This window comes from Phyllobates terribilis, unplaced genomic scaffold (assembly GCF_046119375.1).
Source record: "Phyllobates terribilis strain yellow unplaced genomic scaffold, ASM4611937v1 Scaffold_171__1_contigs__length_4068163, whole genome shotgun sequence".
In the NCBI taxonomy this organism is placed as follows: Eukaryota; Metazoa; Chordata; class Amphibia; order Anura; family Dendrobatidae; genus Phyllobates; species Phyllobates terribilis.
Genome location: NW_027362931.1, coordinates 2789566 through 2807960, shown reverse-complemented (window position 1 = coordinate 2807960; position 18395 = coordinate 2789566). Strand labels below are relative to the sequence as shown.

The window sequence follows — 18395 nt, the reverse complement described above, 5'->3', positions numbered from 1 at the left end:
CAAAACTGTATGACATTGAAGAGGTGAGGAATACAATGAGAATGCATGGTGTCTACAGTGAGACCTGGTGGTGGCCGTGTCCTTATGTGGGGCTGCATGAGCGCTGCTGGTGTCGGGGAGCTACAGGTCATTGATGACATCATGAATTCATAGATGTTCTGCTTTGTTACGCCCACTGGTGGTGCAAGTGGACTTCTGGACCCACCGGGCCGACCCTGGAGGGGCGTAACTAAGCAGCTACTTTGGTGTTCACTGGAGCCTCTAGTGGTGAGGTCAGGCTTGTGCGGCAGGTAGCTGCCAAGTACAACTCCAGGGTGGTGTCCGGCAGTAGCTGCTGACCCCAGGGGTCAGGTTAGCTGACACTGATTACAGCTCCATTCAGACTCAGTAAATACAGTCCAGGATCACTGACACGGAGACTTAGGGGAATGTTCAGACACTGGATGCACTGTGACCAGGGGACTTCAGGAACAGGAATGGCCACACTAGGACCAGGGAACAATGTTCAGGGCTCTGGCCGAACCAGGACCATTTGACAAGGGTTCAGGCACTGACTACTCCGGGACCAAGGGACAAGAGTACAGGCACTGGCCGCTCTGGAACCAGGGGATGAGGGTTCAGGCACTGGCCGCTACAGGACCACGGGACGAGGGTACAGACACTGGCCTCTCCAGGTCCAGGGGATGAGGGTACCAGCACTGGTCTCTCCAGAACCAGGGGACAAGGGTACAGGCATTGATCTCTCAAGGACCAAGGGACGATGGTACAGGTACCGGCCACTCTAGAACCAGGGGATGAGGGTTCAGGCACTGGCCGCTCCAGGACCAGGGGGCAAGGGTTCAGGGACTGGCTGCTCCAGGACCAGGGGACGAGGTTTTCAGCACGGGCTACTCTAGGACCAGTGATTCAGGTACAGGACTCTGGCCACAGGGGGACCAAGGGTTTACGGACTCAGGACCCTGGCCACGCCAAGACCAGGAGACCTCACAAGTCACAAGCAGTACACCTTAGTAAGGGGAGAGTGAGTCTTTTATACAAGCTGCCTCCCAGCTATTGGTTGGGAGCCATCTTGCAGGTGTACTAGTTAAGCTAATGCCTCTCAGCAACCAGCTGAGGCATTTAGCATAAGGCGCACGCTGCCCCTTTAAGAACAGGGAAACAAGCGTGTACTAGACGCCGCCGGGATGCAGTCACAGGAACAGAGGACAAGGAGAGCGCCAGGAACCAAGTCCACGGCCGGAGCGGTGAGAAAGCGTCTTTGCATGGAGGGAGAAGAAGACACCATGTGAGGGCGCCGGCATCAGCGTTACTCTATAGTGGAAGAGAAGATGCTGCCATCACTCCGTGCCATTGGTAGACCTGCACTTCTCCAACACGACAATGATCCAAAACACACATCTAAGGCCACTGTTGCATTTCTGAAGATCAGGGTGACAGTGATTCAGTGGCCAAGTGTCTCCTGATCTGAACCCAACCAAACACCTATGGGGAATTTTGAAGAGACAAGTTGTCATCACTCCATCCAGCATCCAGGCTGGTGCCGTCCTTAAAAAATCATGAAGGCCATACAAAATACTAGATGTAGTAGCTTTTGATGTGGGGTGTACTCATTTTTACACCAACTAATTTGAGTAAAACTGAAGATTTTGTAATGAGTTATATTATTAACCTTACTTTCATGTTTTGATTACAAAAAAAATGTTCAATGAAATTCAGTGGTGGCAAAATTTTAGAAATTTATTCAGTGAGATATTAAATACAATCTTACTTATCAAAGGGGGTGTACTTATTTATGCTGAGCAATGTTTATTAAATTTATGAAACACAGTGAACATAATTACAGTTTTTTTCCTGTATGACTTCTCTCATGTTTTACAAGATATGATTTATGTATAAAAGATTTCCCACATTCTGAACATGAATACGGCTTCTCTCCTGTGTGACTTCTCTCGTGCATCACAAGACTTGATTTATATGTAAAGCATTTCCCACATTCTGAACATGAATATGGCTTCTCTCCTGTGTGAATTCTCTGATGTCTAATAAGACTTCCTTTATCTGTGAAGGACTTCTCACATAGTGAACATGAATATGACTTCTGTCCTGTGTGGATTTTCTGATGTCTAACAAGATGTGATTTATCGGCAAAGCACCTTCCACATTCTAAACATGAAAATGGTTTTTCCCCTGTGTGAATTCTTTGATGTTTAACAAGCTCTGATTTACTTCCAAAACATTTCCCACATTCTGAACATGCAAATGGCTTCTTTCCTGTATGAATTTTCTCATGTGTTGCAAGATTTGATTTATATATAAAACATTTCCCACATTCTGAACAGGAAAATGATTTTTCTCCTGTATGAATTTCCTCATGTGCAACAAGGACTGATTTATATATAAAAGATTTCCCACATTCTGAACATGAATATGGTTTCTCCCCGGTGTGAATTCTCTGATGTTTAACAAGATCTGATTTATATCTAAAGCATTTCTCACATTCTGAACATGAATATGGCTTTTCTCCAGTATGAATGCTCTGATGTCTATTAAGATGCCCCTTACCTGTGAAGGATTTCCCACATAGTGAACATGAATATGGTTTCTCATTTGTGTGAGTTTTTTGATGTCTAATAAGATCTGATTTATCTCTAAAGCATTTCCCACATTCTGAACATGAATACGACTTCTCACCTGTATGAATTCTCTGATGTGTAGTAAGATTCCCTTTATCTGGGTAGGATTTATCACATTCTGAACATGAAAATGGCTTTTCTCCTGTGTGAATTCTCTGATGTCTAATAAGATCTGATTTATCTCTAAAGCATTTCCCACATTCTGAACAGGAGTATGGCTTCTCTCCAGTATGAATGCTCTGATGTCTATTAAGATGCCCCTTACCTGTGAAGGATTTCCTACATAGTGAACATGAATATGGTTTCTCATCTGTGTGAGTTTTTTGATGTCTAATAAGATCTGATTTATCTCTAAAGCATTTCCCACATTCTGAACATGAATACGACTTCTCACCTGTATGAATTCTGTGATGTGTAGTAAGATTCCCTTTATCTGGGTAGGATTTATCACATTCTGAACAGGAGTATGGCTTTTCTCCTTTGTGTTTTCTTTGTGTTAAAGAATCTGAGCTTTTAGTAAGTTGCTTGTCACACTGAAATCTTGTATCTGTGTCACCTGGAGTTGTGGTAACAATGTGAGATTGTTCAGGAGAGGATTCCTCATGATCAGGAGGATTATAAGAAGGTGAAGTGCTGTGAAGTCCAGGAGGTGCAGGAAGGGTGATGAGGTTTCCTCCATTAGAGTGCTTCCTAATATCTTCTTTTTTACAATTTAGTGATGAACCGTTATTCTCACAAGGATTTCCTATTAGGATGAAAGACAGATTAGATGTGATTTTTTTCTTCAACACAAAGGAGATTTCTGAATGTATTTTATGGAGCTCACAATGAAGACCCTCGTCAGTGAAAGTACCGGTAATAAGGGGGACAACTACATGCCATAACATTAACACAATGACAGGTAAAGTGAATAACACTTATAAACTGGTGACATTGGCACAAGTCAGGGGTGGCAGAGATTAGACAGCAAATAGACAGTTCTTAAAGGGAACCTGTCATCAGCATTTACCCCTTAATGTAGCACCAGTGACATTTCACTGTCTCAAGCTTCCTATCTCGCCCTCAGTGTAGAAAAGTGTCCACGCAATTAAAAATTACTTTTTAATATTTCAGTATCATATATAAATGAGATTGACTAATCACAAAGGCGGCCGCACATCCAGGAGCAGTGGAGCTCCGGCCTCAGTAATGATGTCACAGAAGATGTGGTATCCAGCTCCAAGGAAAAAGATGCTTTTAATTACTCCATGTTAAAAATTACACCCATGAGGAAAGGGTATGGGGGTTAGGTGGACAGTGCTACGCGTTTTTAACGATCTGGCGTTCTTTGTCACAGCTTCTGGAACAGTGTGTGATTTAATCAGATGGTTCGCCATGTCCACAGACCTCATCACTGAAAAGAAATCAGCATGGATTCCGGAACAGTGTGTCAGCGCATCCTGAAGGATCTAACAACAACTGCAGACCGGTGAAATAATTAGTTCACATTTTTTATTTATTTTGCTCACTTATATAGCACCACTAATTCCACAGCGCTTTCCAGACATTATGGGCACTGTCCCCATTGGGGCTCACAATCTAAATTCCCTATAAGTGTGTCTTTGGAGTGTGGGAGGAAACCGGAGAACCCGGAGGAAACTCACACAAACACGGGGAGAACATACAAATGCCTTGCAGATGTTGTCCTTGGTGGGATTTGAACCCAGGACCCCAGTGCTGTAGGGCTGCAGTGCTAACCACTAAGCCACTGTACAGTGCTAACCACTGAGCCACCGTGCAATGCTAACCACTGAGCCACCGTGCAGTGCTAACCACTGAGCCACCGTGCAGTGCCAACCACTGAGCCACCGTGCAGTGCTAACCACTGAGCCACCATACAGTGCTAACCACTGAGCCACCGTGCAGTGCTATCCACTGAGAATAAGTGCAAATACAAAAAGTGAAAAACAAATATACAATGAAAAATGGGAATGAGTATAAAAAAACATCCAAAAACCCCATCTAAGGAGAAACATACAGAGGAGAGATGCATACCTCTCTGGATTATTGAGTAGTGAAGCATTACCTCTCTGGATTATTGAGTAGTGAAGCATTACCTCTCTGGATTATTGAGCAGTGAAGCATTACCTCTCTGGATTATTGAGCAGTGAAGCATTACCTCTCTGGATTATTGAGCAGTGAAGCATTACCTCTCTGGATTATTGAGTAGTGAAGCATTACCTCTCTGGATTATTGAGTAGTGAAGCATTACCTCTCTGGATTATTGAGCAGTGAAGCATTACCTCTCTGGATTATTGAGCAGTGAAGCATTACCTCTCTGGATTATTGAGCAGTGAAGCATTACCTCTCTGGATTATTGAGTAGTGAAGCATTACCTCTCTGGATTATTGAGCAGTGAAGCATTACCTCTCTGGATTATTGAGTAGTGAAGCATTACCTCTCTGGATTATTGAGCAGTGAAGCATTACCTCTCTGGATTATTGAGCAGTGAAGCATTACCTCTCTGGATTATTGAGCAGTGAAGCATTACCTCTCTGGATTATTGAGTAGTGAAGCATTACCTCTCTGGATTATTGAGTAGTGAAGCATTACCTCTCTGGATTATTGAGCAGTGAAGCATTACCTCTCTGGATTATTTAGTGGTGAAGCATTACCTCTCTGGATTATTGAGTAGTGAAGCATTACCTCTCTGGATTATTGAGTAGTGAAGCATTACCTCTCTGGATTATTGAGCAGTGAAGCATTACCTCTCTGGGTTATTGAGCAGTGAAGCATTACCTCTCTGGATTATTGAGTAGTGAAGCATTACCTCTCTGGATTATTGAGTAGTGAAGCATTACCTCTCTGGATTATTGAGTAGTGAAGCATTACCTCTCTGGATTATTGAGTAGTGAAGCATTACCTCTCTGGATTATTGAGCAGTGAAGCATTACCTCTCTGGATAATTGAGTAGTGAAGCATTACCTCTCTGGATTATTGAGCAGTGAAGCATTACCTCTCTGGGTTATTGAGCAGTGAAGCATTACCTCTCTGGATTATTGAGTAGTGAAGCATTACCTCTCTGGATTATTGAGTAGTGAAGCATTACCTCTCTGCGCAGGTTCAGACCGGGGAACACACGAGCCCAAACTGTAACTCCAGAAGGCTTCTGTGGTGCACAGTCGTCTCATACGATCGCCGCCCCGGGTAGATGTAATAACTCCTTCTATACCCATAACACGTAAAGATGAGATCTGTCTATTATGTGGAGACATTAAATGTTTAGATGCCAGTCTGCAGCTCGTTGAGAGCATTCAGGCTGCGCTGACACACTGTTCCGGAATCCATGCGGGTTTCTTCTCAGTGATGACGTCTGTGGACGCGCCTAACCGTCTGATACATCAGCACCGGTTTGTCATTATCAATGGAATGTAAGATGCACCGACATCGGCTCCGCAAAACCAGCAGAATTAGATGAAGAGACATCTGAAGATAGTAACAATACTCCGTCCAATTACATATAACCGGTGGAAGTGATAATAACATTTATATTAATTTTCAAAGAAGTTTCATTTGAGGCATCGAATAAACGTAACTCAAAGCAAGCGAAAGCCCCTCAGGTCTCTAGATGTCAGACCAGAGCCGTCACTCCATAGACCCCAGATCTTGTCACATTTACAGACAGCATCTCCTTTTAGGTATATGCCTTTAGTATAAGTTTACTAGCCCGTTACCTTTATCATTCTGATATCATGGGCTCCTCATCTGCTATCTATTTTCTTGCCATATATAACATACATGTCACGGCAATTTTGCCGTACTCCTCAATAGTCAGATCTTCAACATATCCCAGTATACATAGTAATGGGGAAAGCTCTACGTCAACTGAATAAACCCTGTTAACCATTGCTACAACACTCTTCCAGAAGGACACCAGGTTAGGACCGTTCCACATCATATGAAGCAGCTCTGCTATGGTAGTTTTGCATCTAGGACAGTGGGGACTTGAACGAAATCCGATGTTTAATAAGAATTGAGGTGTCCTGTATACCCGGTGTATCACATATATATGGGACAGTCTATGGGATTCTCTTACAGACAATTGTGGAACTCTTTCCAGTAGATCTGACCAGTGATTTTCCTCTATGGTCCCATTACACTCTCCCATTTCTCTTTTCATCGCGTCGGCTGGTTTGTCAATATAATGTTATAAAGTAATGAGATCAGTCCACGAGAACTGTGTAGATTAGCTATTCTCTGTATTATTGAGTTTCGGGGTATCCCTCCTTCCAGAACAATGCCTTCCCCCCGATACGCGTGCCTAAATTGTAAGTATCTATAGAATTCAGAGGAGGTAACTCATATTCATTGTGCAGCTGTGAGAATTCCTTAATCACATCACCTATCAGCACTTGATTGATTAAGTCTGTTTAAACCCTTGGAGCTCCAGGAGTTAAATCCCACCACTTGCTGTAGATTTGGAAGGCATGGAGTGTTCCATAATGAAGAAAATTGCGAAACACCTTCTATTCCTTGTAATTCTTTCACCGTCCCCCAAAGTTTGTGACATAACAGCATAGTCGGTATTTTGCCTCCAAGTGTCCCAAACTTATGCGCCTCCAATACCTCATAGAGTTTATCTGATTGGAAATAATGCTGTAGCAACATACGCTGAGCCCCCCTCCCCCAGGGTCGTCCCATCTCCACATACGCTGAGCCCCCCCTCCCCCAGGGTCGTCCCATCCCCACATATGCTGAGCCCCCCCTCCCCCAGGGTCGTCCCATCCCCACATCCGCTGAGCTCCTCTCCCCCAGGGTCGTCCCATCCCCACATACGCTGAGCCCCCCCTCCCCCAGGGTCGTCCCATCCCCAGATACGCTGAGCCCCCCCCCCTCCCCCAGGGTCGTCCCATCCCCACATACGCTAAGCCCCCCCCTCCCCCAGGGTCGTCCCATCCCCACATACACTGAGCCCCCCCTCCCCCAGGGTCATCCCATCCCCACATACGCTGAGCTCCCCTCCCCCAGGGTCGTCCCATCCCCACATACGCTGAGCTCCCCTCCCCCAGGGTCATCCCATCCCCACATACGCTGAGCTCCCCCTCCCCCAGGGTCGTCCCATCCCCACATACGCTGAGACCCCCCCTCCCCCCGGGTCGTCCCATCTCCACATACGCTGAGCCCCCCCTCCCCCAGGGTCATCCCATCTCCACATACGCTGAGCTCCCCCTCCCCCAGGGTCGTCCCATCCCCACATAAGCTGAGCCCCCCCCTCCCCCAGGGTCGTCCCATCCCCACATACGCTGAGCCCCCCCCTCCCCCAGGGTCGTCCCATCTCCACATACGCTGAGCCCCCCCTCCCCCAGGGTCGTCCCATCTCCACATACGCTGAGCTCCCCCTCCCCCAGGGTCGTCCCATCCCCACATACGCTGAGCCCCCCCTCCCCCAGGGTCGTCCCATCCCCACATATGCTGAGCCCCCCCTCCCCCAGGGTCGTCCCATCTCCACATACGCTGAGCTCCCCTCCCCCAGGGTCGTCCCATCTCCACATACGCTGAGCCCCCCCCTCCCCCAGGGTCGTCCCATCTCCACATACGCTGAGCCCCCCCTCCCCCAGGGTCGTCCCATCCCCGGATAGGTTGAAGCTGAGATGCCGGATAATACACCCATGGGTTAGGAACTGCAAGCCCTCCCATTGTTTAGTTTCTTTGCAATGTTTTCAGTTTAATTCTCGGAGTCTGTTTGCCCCATATTAATTTTCTAAACTCCTGACCGACTTTAAAGAAAAGCCTCTGATTTATCCATATTGGGGGGTTGTGTAGAACATACAGCAGTTGTGGCATCCGGATCAGTGTGACCAGGTTAGCACGGCCCACCACCGACAACGGTAACTTAGACCAGGCACCTCGTTTACCTCTAAATTCAATCAAGACGGGGTCAAGGTTCAACTTCTCATAATCATTTATTTTTGCCGATATATTGATGCCTAAATATTTAAACTCCGACACCAATTGTGAACCCGAGTTAATGTAGTGGGAAGCATTCTCATCTGTATTATCCAATGGAAGTATGACTGATTTGCTCCAGTTTATCTTCAGACCGGAGTATTTTCCAAATATTTCTATCGTTTCCATTGCTATAGGAAGGGACTCAGAAGTTTTAGCCAGAAATAATAAAGTGTCATCAGCGTATAATAAAGCGACCTTCTCTTCACTGATCCCTCTACGAAACCCAACTATTCCTGGATGTTCCCTGATAACCGATGCCAGGGGTTCAATGGCCAGTGCAAAGAGCAGGGGGGACAATGGGCACCCCGGCCTCGTACCTCTACTCAGTCCAAAAGCCGGGGAGAGGTGTCCAATTACCCGTATTCTAGCCACCGGCTTACCATACAGCAATTTAACCCATGAAATAAAACTATGTGCTATACCAAACTTCTCCAACATCGCCCATAAATATTCCCACTCAACAGAATCGAACGCCTTAGCGGCGTCCAGAGAACATACAGCTCTGTCCCCATCACCATCCACCGGCAACTGAAGATTAAGAAACAATCTCCGGATATTAACAGCTGTGGATCTAGCCGGCATGAAGCCTGACTGGTCGGTATGAATTACTGTAGAAATTATTGTATTCAATCTAGACGCCAGAACCTTCGCAATGATTTTAACGTCAGTTGACAATAAAGATATGGGTCTGTATGAGTCAGGGATTAAAGGGTCTTTACCTGGCTTAGGTATGACTACTATCACCGCCTCTAGCATTGAATGGGGTAGGGTTTTACCCCCTCACCGTCTCCGCAGGTAGCCAGTAAGTGGGGAAGTAGAATATCTCCAAATTTCTTATATATTTCTGTGGGAAGCCCGTCTAGTCCTGGCAATTTGTTATTAGCCATAGAGGCTACTGCCATTTGTACCTCCTCCAGCTGTAGTGGTCTGTTTAATAATTCTTGATCTTTACCGCTGAATGTCGGTCGTTTGATTTCCCTCAAGTAAGATAAGATTTGTTCTCTATTAAATTGCTGTTTGGGTGTATATAGATCTTTATAAAATTCTAGCAGAGTGTTTGAGATCTGGTCAGTCTGGTTTACTACCGCTCCTTCCCAGTCCTTCAGCACCAATAAAAGCCCTCCCCGTCTGGGCTCTTGCCATCATGGCCAATAAGTCTCCTGCCTTCTCCCCCTCCTCGATGAAGTGTGTCTGGGTGAAACATGCGTTTGTTTTTAGCTTTTTTCCTAATATGTGTGGTGTATGCTTCTTGTGCCTCTCCCCACTCCATCAGGTCCTCTTTTACATGGTTAGTACAAATTTCTCTTCTGTAGATCTAACTCTATCCTGTAAAAACTCCCCAAACTGTTTTGTCTTAGTTTTGGATCTGTTATTGGCCTGTATTAAGACTACTCGTAAGCCGCTTTCATGGCATCCCATAATGTGTTTGCGACACTCGTTTGTCGTTTTCCTTATAATAATGTTCTAAGGTCGATGTGATCCGTGTAATATCTATAATTTGAAGCCAGAAGGGATTCATGGCCGATATAGTCAGAGAATCCAGCGGCCTGGGTAACAAACAGAGAGTAGTCAGCGAGGGTGAATGATCTGATAGCGTCTGGGCAGATAGTCCACTGTTCTCACCAAGGGGGAAATATGTTCTGTGCTCAATACCAGATCAATACGCCATAATGTTTTATGTGTCTTAGAATAGCAAGAAAACTGTCTAGTGTTAGGATATGTGAGACGCCATTTGTCCACTAATGATAGTTCTGATATTATTTCTCCTAACTTAGTTATGGGGCAGTTTTTGTAGCAGTGTCTGATTTATCTCTATCCCAATATGGATGAACACCATTATTGAAATCTCCCATACAAAGGACTGGAACTCCCGGTCTCTTATTCATTAGTGAAGCCATATTTTTCACACTAATGTTGTTATATGGAGGAGGAACATAGACGGCCACAAGTAGAATTTCTTTTGTAAATATTTTTACAGTGGATCCCCACAAATCTCCATCCATCTATCTTGGAATCAATGAATTCAAAAGGGATAGTCCTATGTACTAGGATGCTGACCCCCTAGAGTATGTGGACAAGGTAGAGTGGAAGCTGTGGCCGATCCATGAGTATTTCATGCCCACAACACTGTTTTTCCCAAAGTGCGTTTGCTGCAAACACCACTGCAGGCAGGTGATCCCGGATATGCTCCATGACCACCGCTCTCTTTAAGGAGTCCCCCAGACCTCTGACCCGGGCAGCCTTAAGGATGGCACCACTGCAGGCAGATGATCCCAGATATGCTCCATGACCACAGCTCTCTTTAAGGAGTCCCCCAGATCTCTGACACGAGCAGCCTTAAGGATGGCACCACTGCAGGCAGGTGATCCCGGATATGCTCCATGACCACCGCTCTCTTTAAGGAGTCCCCCAGATCTCTGACCCGAGCAGCCTTAAGGATGGCACCACTGCAGGCAGGTGATCCCAGATATGCTCCATGACTGCCGCTCTCTTTAAGGAGTCCCCCAGACCTCTGACCCGTGCAGCCTTAAGGATGGCACCACTGCAGGCAGGTGATCCCGGATATGCTCCATGACCGCCGCTCTCTTTAAAGGAGTCCCCCAGACCTCCAACCCAAGCAGCCTTAAGGATGACACCACTGCAGGCAGATGATCCCGGATATGCTCCATGACCGCCGCTGTCTTTAAGGAGTCCCCCAGACCTCTGACCCGGGCAGCCTTAAGGATGACACCACTGCAGGCAGATGATCCCGGATATGCGCCATGACCACCGCTCTCTTTAAGGAGTCCCCCAGACCTCTGACCCGGGCAGCCATAAGGATGGCACCACTGCAGGCGGGTGATCCCGGATATGCTCCATGACCGCCGCTCTCTTTAAGGAGTCCCCCAGACCTCTGACCCGGGCAGCCTTAAGGATGGCATCACTGCAGACAGGTGATCCCGGATATGCTCCATGACCGCCGCTCTCTTTAAGGAGTCCCCCAGACCTCTGACCCATGCAGCCTTAAGGATGGCACCACTGCAGACAGGTGATCCCGGATATGCTCCATGACCGCCGCTCTCTTTAAGGAGTCCCCCAGACCTCTGACCCAGGCAGCCTTAAGGATGGCACCACTGCAGGCAGGTGATCCCGGATATGCTCCATGACCGCCGCTCTCTTTAAGGATTCCCCCAGACCTCTGACCCGGGCAGCCTTAAGGATGGCACCACTGCAGGCAGGTGATCCCGGATATGCTCCATGACCGCCGCTCTCTTTAAGGATTCCCCCAGACCTCTGACCCAGGCAGCCTTAAGGATGGCACCACTGCAGGCAGGTGATCCCGGATATGCTCCATGACCGCCGCTCTCTTTAAGGATTCCCCCAGACCTCTGACCCGGGCAGCCTTAAGGATGGCACCGCAGGCAGGTGATCCCGGATATACTCCATGACCGCTGCTCTCTTTAAGGATTCCCCCAGACCTCTGACCCGAGCAGCCTTAAGGATGGCACCACTGCAGGCAGGTGATCCCGGATATACTCCATGACCGCCGCTCTCTTTAAGGAGTCCCCCAGACCTCTGACATTCCATGTAAGGAATTTTACTTTATCAGCCATTATATATAGCTATAAGGGATTGAAAAATACAGGTGACTTGTAAGGTATCTCGCCTTTCTCTTCCCTTTTATAACCCTCTTTACAGTATTTCCACTTAGTCGGCTTGACCACTAGTATTTGCAGAAGCAAACAACAAGTTATAGAAACAAAAACCCCACAAACACATTTAAACAAGTAAATATTAATCCATCCGTTCAATCTGGATGAAGAAAGCCACCAGTCCGTCCTGTAGCCGTATACAAGGCAAGCGAATGAAGAAAGGCACCAGTCCATCCTGTAGCCGTATACAAGGCAAGCGAATGAAGAAAGCCACCAGTCTATCCTGTAGCCGTATACAAGGCAAGAGAATGAAGAAAGGCACCAGTCCATCCTGTAGCCGTATACAAGGCAAGCGAATGAAGAAAGGCACCAGTCCATCCTGTAGCCGTATACAAGGCAAGCGAATGAAGAAAGCCACCAGTCTATCCTGTAGCCGTATACAAGGCAAGCGAATGAAGAAAGCCACCAGTCCGTCCTGTAGCCGTATACAAGGCAAGCGAATGAAGAAAGGCACCAGTCCATTCTGTAGCCGTATACAAGGCAAGCGAATGAAGAAAGCCACCAGTCCATCCTGTAGCCGTATACAAGACAAGCGAATGAAGAAAGGCACCAGTCCATCCTGTAGCCGTATACAAGGCAAGCGAATGAAGAAAGGCACCAGTCCATCCTGTAGCCGTATACAAGGCAAGCGAATGAAGAAAGCCACCAGTCCATCCTGTAGCCGTATACAAGGCAAGCGAATGAAGAAAGGCACCAGTCCATCCTGCAGCCATATACAAGGCAAGCGAATGAAGAAAGGCACCAGTCCATCCTGTAGCCTTATACAAGGCAAGCGAATGAAGAAAGCCACCAGTCCATCCTGTAGCCGTATACAAGGCAAGAGAATGAAGAAAGTCACCAGTCCATCCTGTAGCCGTATACAAGGCAAGCGAATGAAGAAAGTCACCAGTCCATCCTGTAGCCGTATACAAGGCAAGCGAATGAAGAAAGGCACCAGTCCATCCTGTAGCCGTATACAAGGCAAGCGAATGAAGAAAGGCACCAGTCCATCCTGTAGCCGTATACAAGGCAAGCGAATGAAGAAAGGCACCAGTCCATCCTGTAGCCGTATACAAGGCAAGCGAATGAAGAAAGGCACCAGTCCATCCTGTAGCCGTATACAAGGCAAGCGAATGAAGAAAGGCACCAGTCCATCCTGTAGACGTATACAAGGCAAGCGAATGAAGAAAGCCACCAGTCCATCCTGTAGCCGTATACAAGGCAAGCGAATGAAGAAAGGCACCAGTCCATCCTGTAGACGTATACAAGGCAAGCGAATGAAGAAAGGCACCAGTCCATCCTGTAGCCGTATACAAGGCAAGCGAATGAAGAAAGCCACCAGTCCATCCTGTAGCCGTATACAAGGCAAGCGAATGAAGAAAGTCACCAGTCCATCCTGTAGCCGTATACAAGGCAAGCGAATGAAGAAAGGCACCAGTCCATCCTGTAGCCGTATACAAGGCAAGCGAATGAAGAAAGGCACCAGTCCATCCTGTAGCCGTATACAAGGCAAGCGAATGAAGAAAGGCACCAGTCCATCCTGTAGCCGTATACAAGGCAAGCGAATGAAGAAAGCCACCAGTCCATCCTGTAGCCGTATACAAGGCAAGCGAATGAAGAAAGCCACCAGTCCATCCTGTAGCCGTATACAAGGCAAGCGAATGAAGAAAGCCACCAGTCCATCCTGTAGCCGTATACAAGGCAAGCGAATGAAGAAAGTCATCAGTCCATCCTGTAGCCGTATACAAGGCAAGCGAATGAAGAAAGGCACCAGTCCATCCTGTAGCCGTATAAAAGGCAAGCGAATGAAGAAAGCCACCAGTCCATCCTGTAGCCGTATACAAGGCAAGCGAATGAAGAAAGGCACCAGTCCATCCTGTAGCCGTATACAAGGCAAGCGAATGAAGAAAGGCACCAGTCTATCCTGTAGTCGTATACAAGGCAAGCAAATGAAGAAAGGCACCAGTCCATCCTGTAGCCGTATACAAGGCAAGCGAATGAAGAAAGCCACCAGTCCATCCTGTAGCCGTATACAAGGCAAGCGAATGAAGAAAGCCACCAGTCCATCCTGTAGCCGTATACAAGGCAAGAGAATGAAGAAAGGCACCAGTCCATCCTGTAGCCGTATACAAGGCAAGCGAATGAAGAAAGCCACCAGTCCATCCTGTAGCCGTATACAAGGCAAGCGAATGAAGAAAGTCACCAGTCCATCCTGTAGCCGTATACAAGGCAAGCGAATTAAGAAAGTCACCAGTCCATCCTGTAGCCGTATTCAAGGCAAGCGAATGAAGGAAGTCACCAGTCCATCCTGTAGCCGTATACAAGGCAAGCGAATGAAGAAAGTCACCAGTCCATCCTGTAGCCGTATACAAGGCAAGCGAATGAAGAAAGGCACCGGTCCATCCTGTAGCCGTATACAAGGCAAGCGAATGAAGAAAGCCACCAGTCCATCCTGTAGCCGTATACAAGGCAAGCGAATGAAGAAAGGCACCGGTCCATCCTGTAGCCGTATACAAGGCAAGCGAATGAAGAAAGTCACCAGTCCATCCTGTAGCCGTATACAAGGCAAGCGAATGAAGAAAGGCACCGGTCCATCCTGTAGCCGTATACAAGGCAAGCGAATGAAGAAAGCCACCAGTCCATCCTGTAGCCGTATACAAGACAAGCGAATGAAGAAAGTCACCAGTCCATCCTGTAGCCGTATACAAGGCAAGCGAATGAAGAAAGGCACCGGTCCATCCTGTAGCCGTATACAAGGCAAGCGAATGAAGAAAGCCACCAGTCCATCCTGTAGCCGTATACAAGACAAGCGAATGAAGAAAGTCACCAGTCCATCCTGTAGCCGTATACAAGGCAAGCGAATGAAGAAAGCCACCAGTCCATCCTGTAGCCGTATAAAAGGCAAGCGAATGAAGAAAGTCACCAGTCCATCCTGTAGCCGTATACAAGGCAAGCAAATGAAGAAAGTCACCAGTCCATCCTGTAGCCGTATACAAGGCAAGCGAATGAAGAAAGGCACCAGTCCATCCTGTAGCCGTATACAAGGCAAGCGAATGAAGAAAGCCACCAGTCCATCCTGTAGCCGTATACAAGGCAAGCGAATGAAGAGAGGCACCAGTCCATCCTGCAGCCGTATACAAGGCAAGCGAATGAAGAAAGCCACCAGTCCATCCTGTAGCCGTATACAAGGCAAGCGAATGAAGAAAGGCACCAGTCCATCCTGTAGCCGTATACAAGGCAAGCGAATGAAGAAAGGCACCAGTCCATCCTGTAGCCGTATACAAGGCAAGCGAATGAAGAAAGGCACCAGTCCATCCTGTAGCCGTATTCAAGGCAAGCGAACAATCAACCTAAAACGAAAAGGGTTAAACACTTCCTGGGGGCCTGCAATATTCAGATATAGCTCAGGATAGTTGTGTCCACTGGGTGATGGGCTAGGCAGTAAAGGATATGACCCCAACAGTCAATCGGGAAACTCTGATCGTATATATCTTTAATTATCCAGGTTCAAAGTTACTGATTTTGATGGTTCCTCGGCTCATTCAGATCAATCCAGCGGAGTGCGTCTTTCAGATGTTCAAAAAAGAAAGTCTCTCCCAGAGCCGCCGCTCTAAGTTTCGCAGGGTAAATCATGGAGTATGAGGTTTGCAGACTACGCAGAGTTCAGTTTACATCAAGAAACTGCGCCCTACGTTTTGAAACTTCAATGGAGTAATCCGGAAAAAAGAAATTCTTTGGCCGTTAATAGAGATGTCCCCTTTATCACGGGCGGCCTTAAGGGTGGCATCTCTGTCTTTGTAGTGCAGCAGCTTTATTAATACTGGACGTGGAGGGGACCCTGGTGACAGTGGCCGGGTTGGCACCCTGTGCGCCCTTTCCACAGCAAAGAAGGCAGACAGGCAATCAGCCCCAAACAACGTAACCATGTCTCAAAGTACTCATTCAGATTATTGCTCACAATTTTTTCAGGGACACCCATCACTCTTATATTATTTTGCAGGAGTCTGTTCTCCAAATCATCTGTTTTAGGTAATAGGGTCATGATCGGCTGTCCATGTCTGTGGCTGTCCTGTGATATCTGAGACTGTTTATCCTCCAGATCACTGGTTCTGCCCTCTGCTGCTGTAGTGCGGTCGTTAACCTTTTGTAGCCCTTGCCTCATAAAACAAAGTTCCTCTTTAATCTCTCCCATCTGACTGTTAAGTGAGGCTAAAGCAGCTTCATACTGTGTTACAGCCACAAACACATCCTTTATCGTGGGCTCATTAATGTTCTGATCTGTATTATGGTGGGAAGCAGTGATTTCTGGCTGAGGCTGCGGGCACGGGAACTTGCAGAGACCTTATCAGCAGTGTTATTGAATTCCTCTGAGAGCACAGAGAAAGGATTAGACACCTCAATGATTTGTGTCTGTGCCTCATTGTCAGTGCAGGTTCCTGTGTCTGAAGCTCTAACACATCCAGCCAGCCTCAGTGCTGTGCCTGCAGCCACTGACGTCCCTGTTCTGTTACCTGCTGCAGAGGAGCCTGCGCCATCTTGGGTGCCTCCATTCCCTCCTGCTCCCCGTCGTCTCGCTGCTGCTCCTCTGGCCATGATCGCTCCTCCTATGCACACCGGTAAGTGCTATGACATGTATAAAAGGGGTAATACCGCTTTTTATTACGTTAGGGGACCAATGGATCCTCCGGCAGGCTAGTTATCCCAGGGGCTCTCCTAGCACACTTCCACTCACATGTCCGGCCACGCCCCATGGATGTAATTTTTACACATGGACTAATTAAACGCATGTTTTTACTTGGAGCTGGATACCGCATCTTCTTTGGCTATTCATCACGCTTTGATCAGAACCTTCTCCCGAGCTCCAATCATGAACCACACAGGTGAGCTGGATTTACTTTATCTCTTATCAGTAATCATGTCCACAGTATGTCTACCAGCATGATAGGAAACCTTAGAAGACGGCAATAGCACTGAAGACACATTAACCACTTAAGGACCGAGCCACTTTGTATGTTAATGACCCGGCCTCATTTTACAATTCTGACCGGCGTCACTTTATGTGGTAATAACTCTGGAGCTTCCGCACATCCCAATGATTCTGAGAATGTTTTTCGTGACACATTGCACTTCATGTTAGTGGTAAATTTTGGTCGTTATTATTTGCATTTATTTATGAAAATATCAAAAATTTGCCCAAAAAAAAAATTGAGAATTTTGCAATTTTCCAACATTTAATTTTTATGCCCTTAAACCAGATATTTATTATCTATTTTTGGTGGTAAAACTAACATTTACTACATGTCTACTTTACATCAGAGTCATTTTTAAAACAAATATAGTTTTTGTTACGAAATTAGAGGGTTAGAAATTTATCAGCAGTTTCTCATTTTAACAAGAAAATTTACAAAACCTATTTTTTAGGGACCACATCATGTTTGACTTTGAGGGACCTATGTGACAGAAAATACCCAAAAGTGACACGATTTGAGAAACTGCACCAATCAAAATTGCTCAAAACCACATTCAATAACTTTATTAACCCTTTAGGTGCTTTACAGGGATGAAAGCAATGTGGAAGAGAAAAATGAAAATTAATTTTTTTCCCACAAAAATTGTTTCTTTAGCCCCAAATTTTGCATTTTTACAAGAATGAAAGGAGAAAATGCATCATACAATTTGATGTGCACTTTCTCCTGAGTACGCCGATACCCCATATGTGGGGGAAAACCTACGGTTTGGGTGCATGGCAGGGCTCAGAAGGGAAGGCGCGCCATTTGACTTTTGGAGTGCAAAATCGTCTAAATAGATAGCGGACGCCATGTCACATTTGCAGAGCCCCTGATGTGCCTAAACAGTGGAAACCCCCCACAACTGACCCCATTTTGGAAACTACAACGCTCAAGGAATTTATCTAAAGGTATGGTGAACATTTTAAAACCACAGGTGTTTCACAAAATTTTAAGAAATTGGACTGTGAAAATTAAAAATTATGTTTTTTCTCCAAAAATGTTGTTTTAGCCACAAATTTTTCATTTTCACAAAGAAATCATCCAGGGGTGCAGTGATCATATTGACTCTATATGTGTTTCACAAAATGTTATAC

The 18395-nt window shown here is 46.5% G+C and overlaps 1 protein-coding gene across 1 annotated transcript in view; it reads right to left on the bottom strand.

Annotated features, from left to right (window-relative positions):
• The window catches only part of LOC141212384 (uncharacterized), a 49825-nt gene that overhangs the window by 24691 nt on the left and 6739 nt on the right, over positions 1–18395 (bottom strand). Inside the window, exon 6 of the mRNA XM_073664931.1 lies at positions 1870–3378. Within this exon, the coding sequence (XP_073521032.1) occupies positions 1870–3378 (1509 nt within the window). The remainder of the gene's footprint in view (positions 1–1869; positions 3379–18395) is intronic.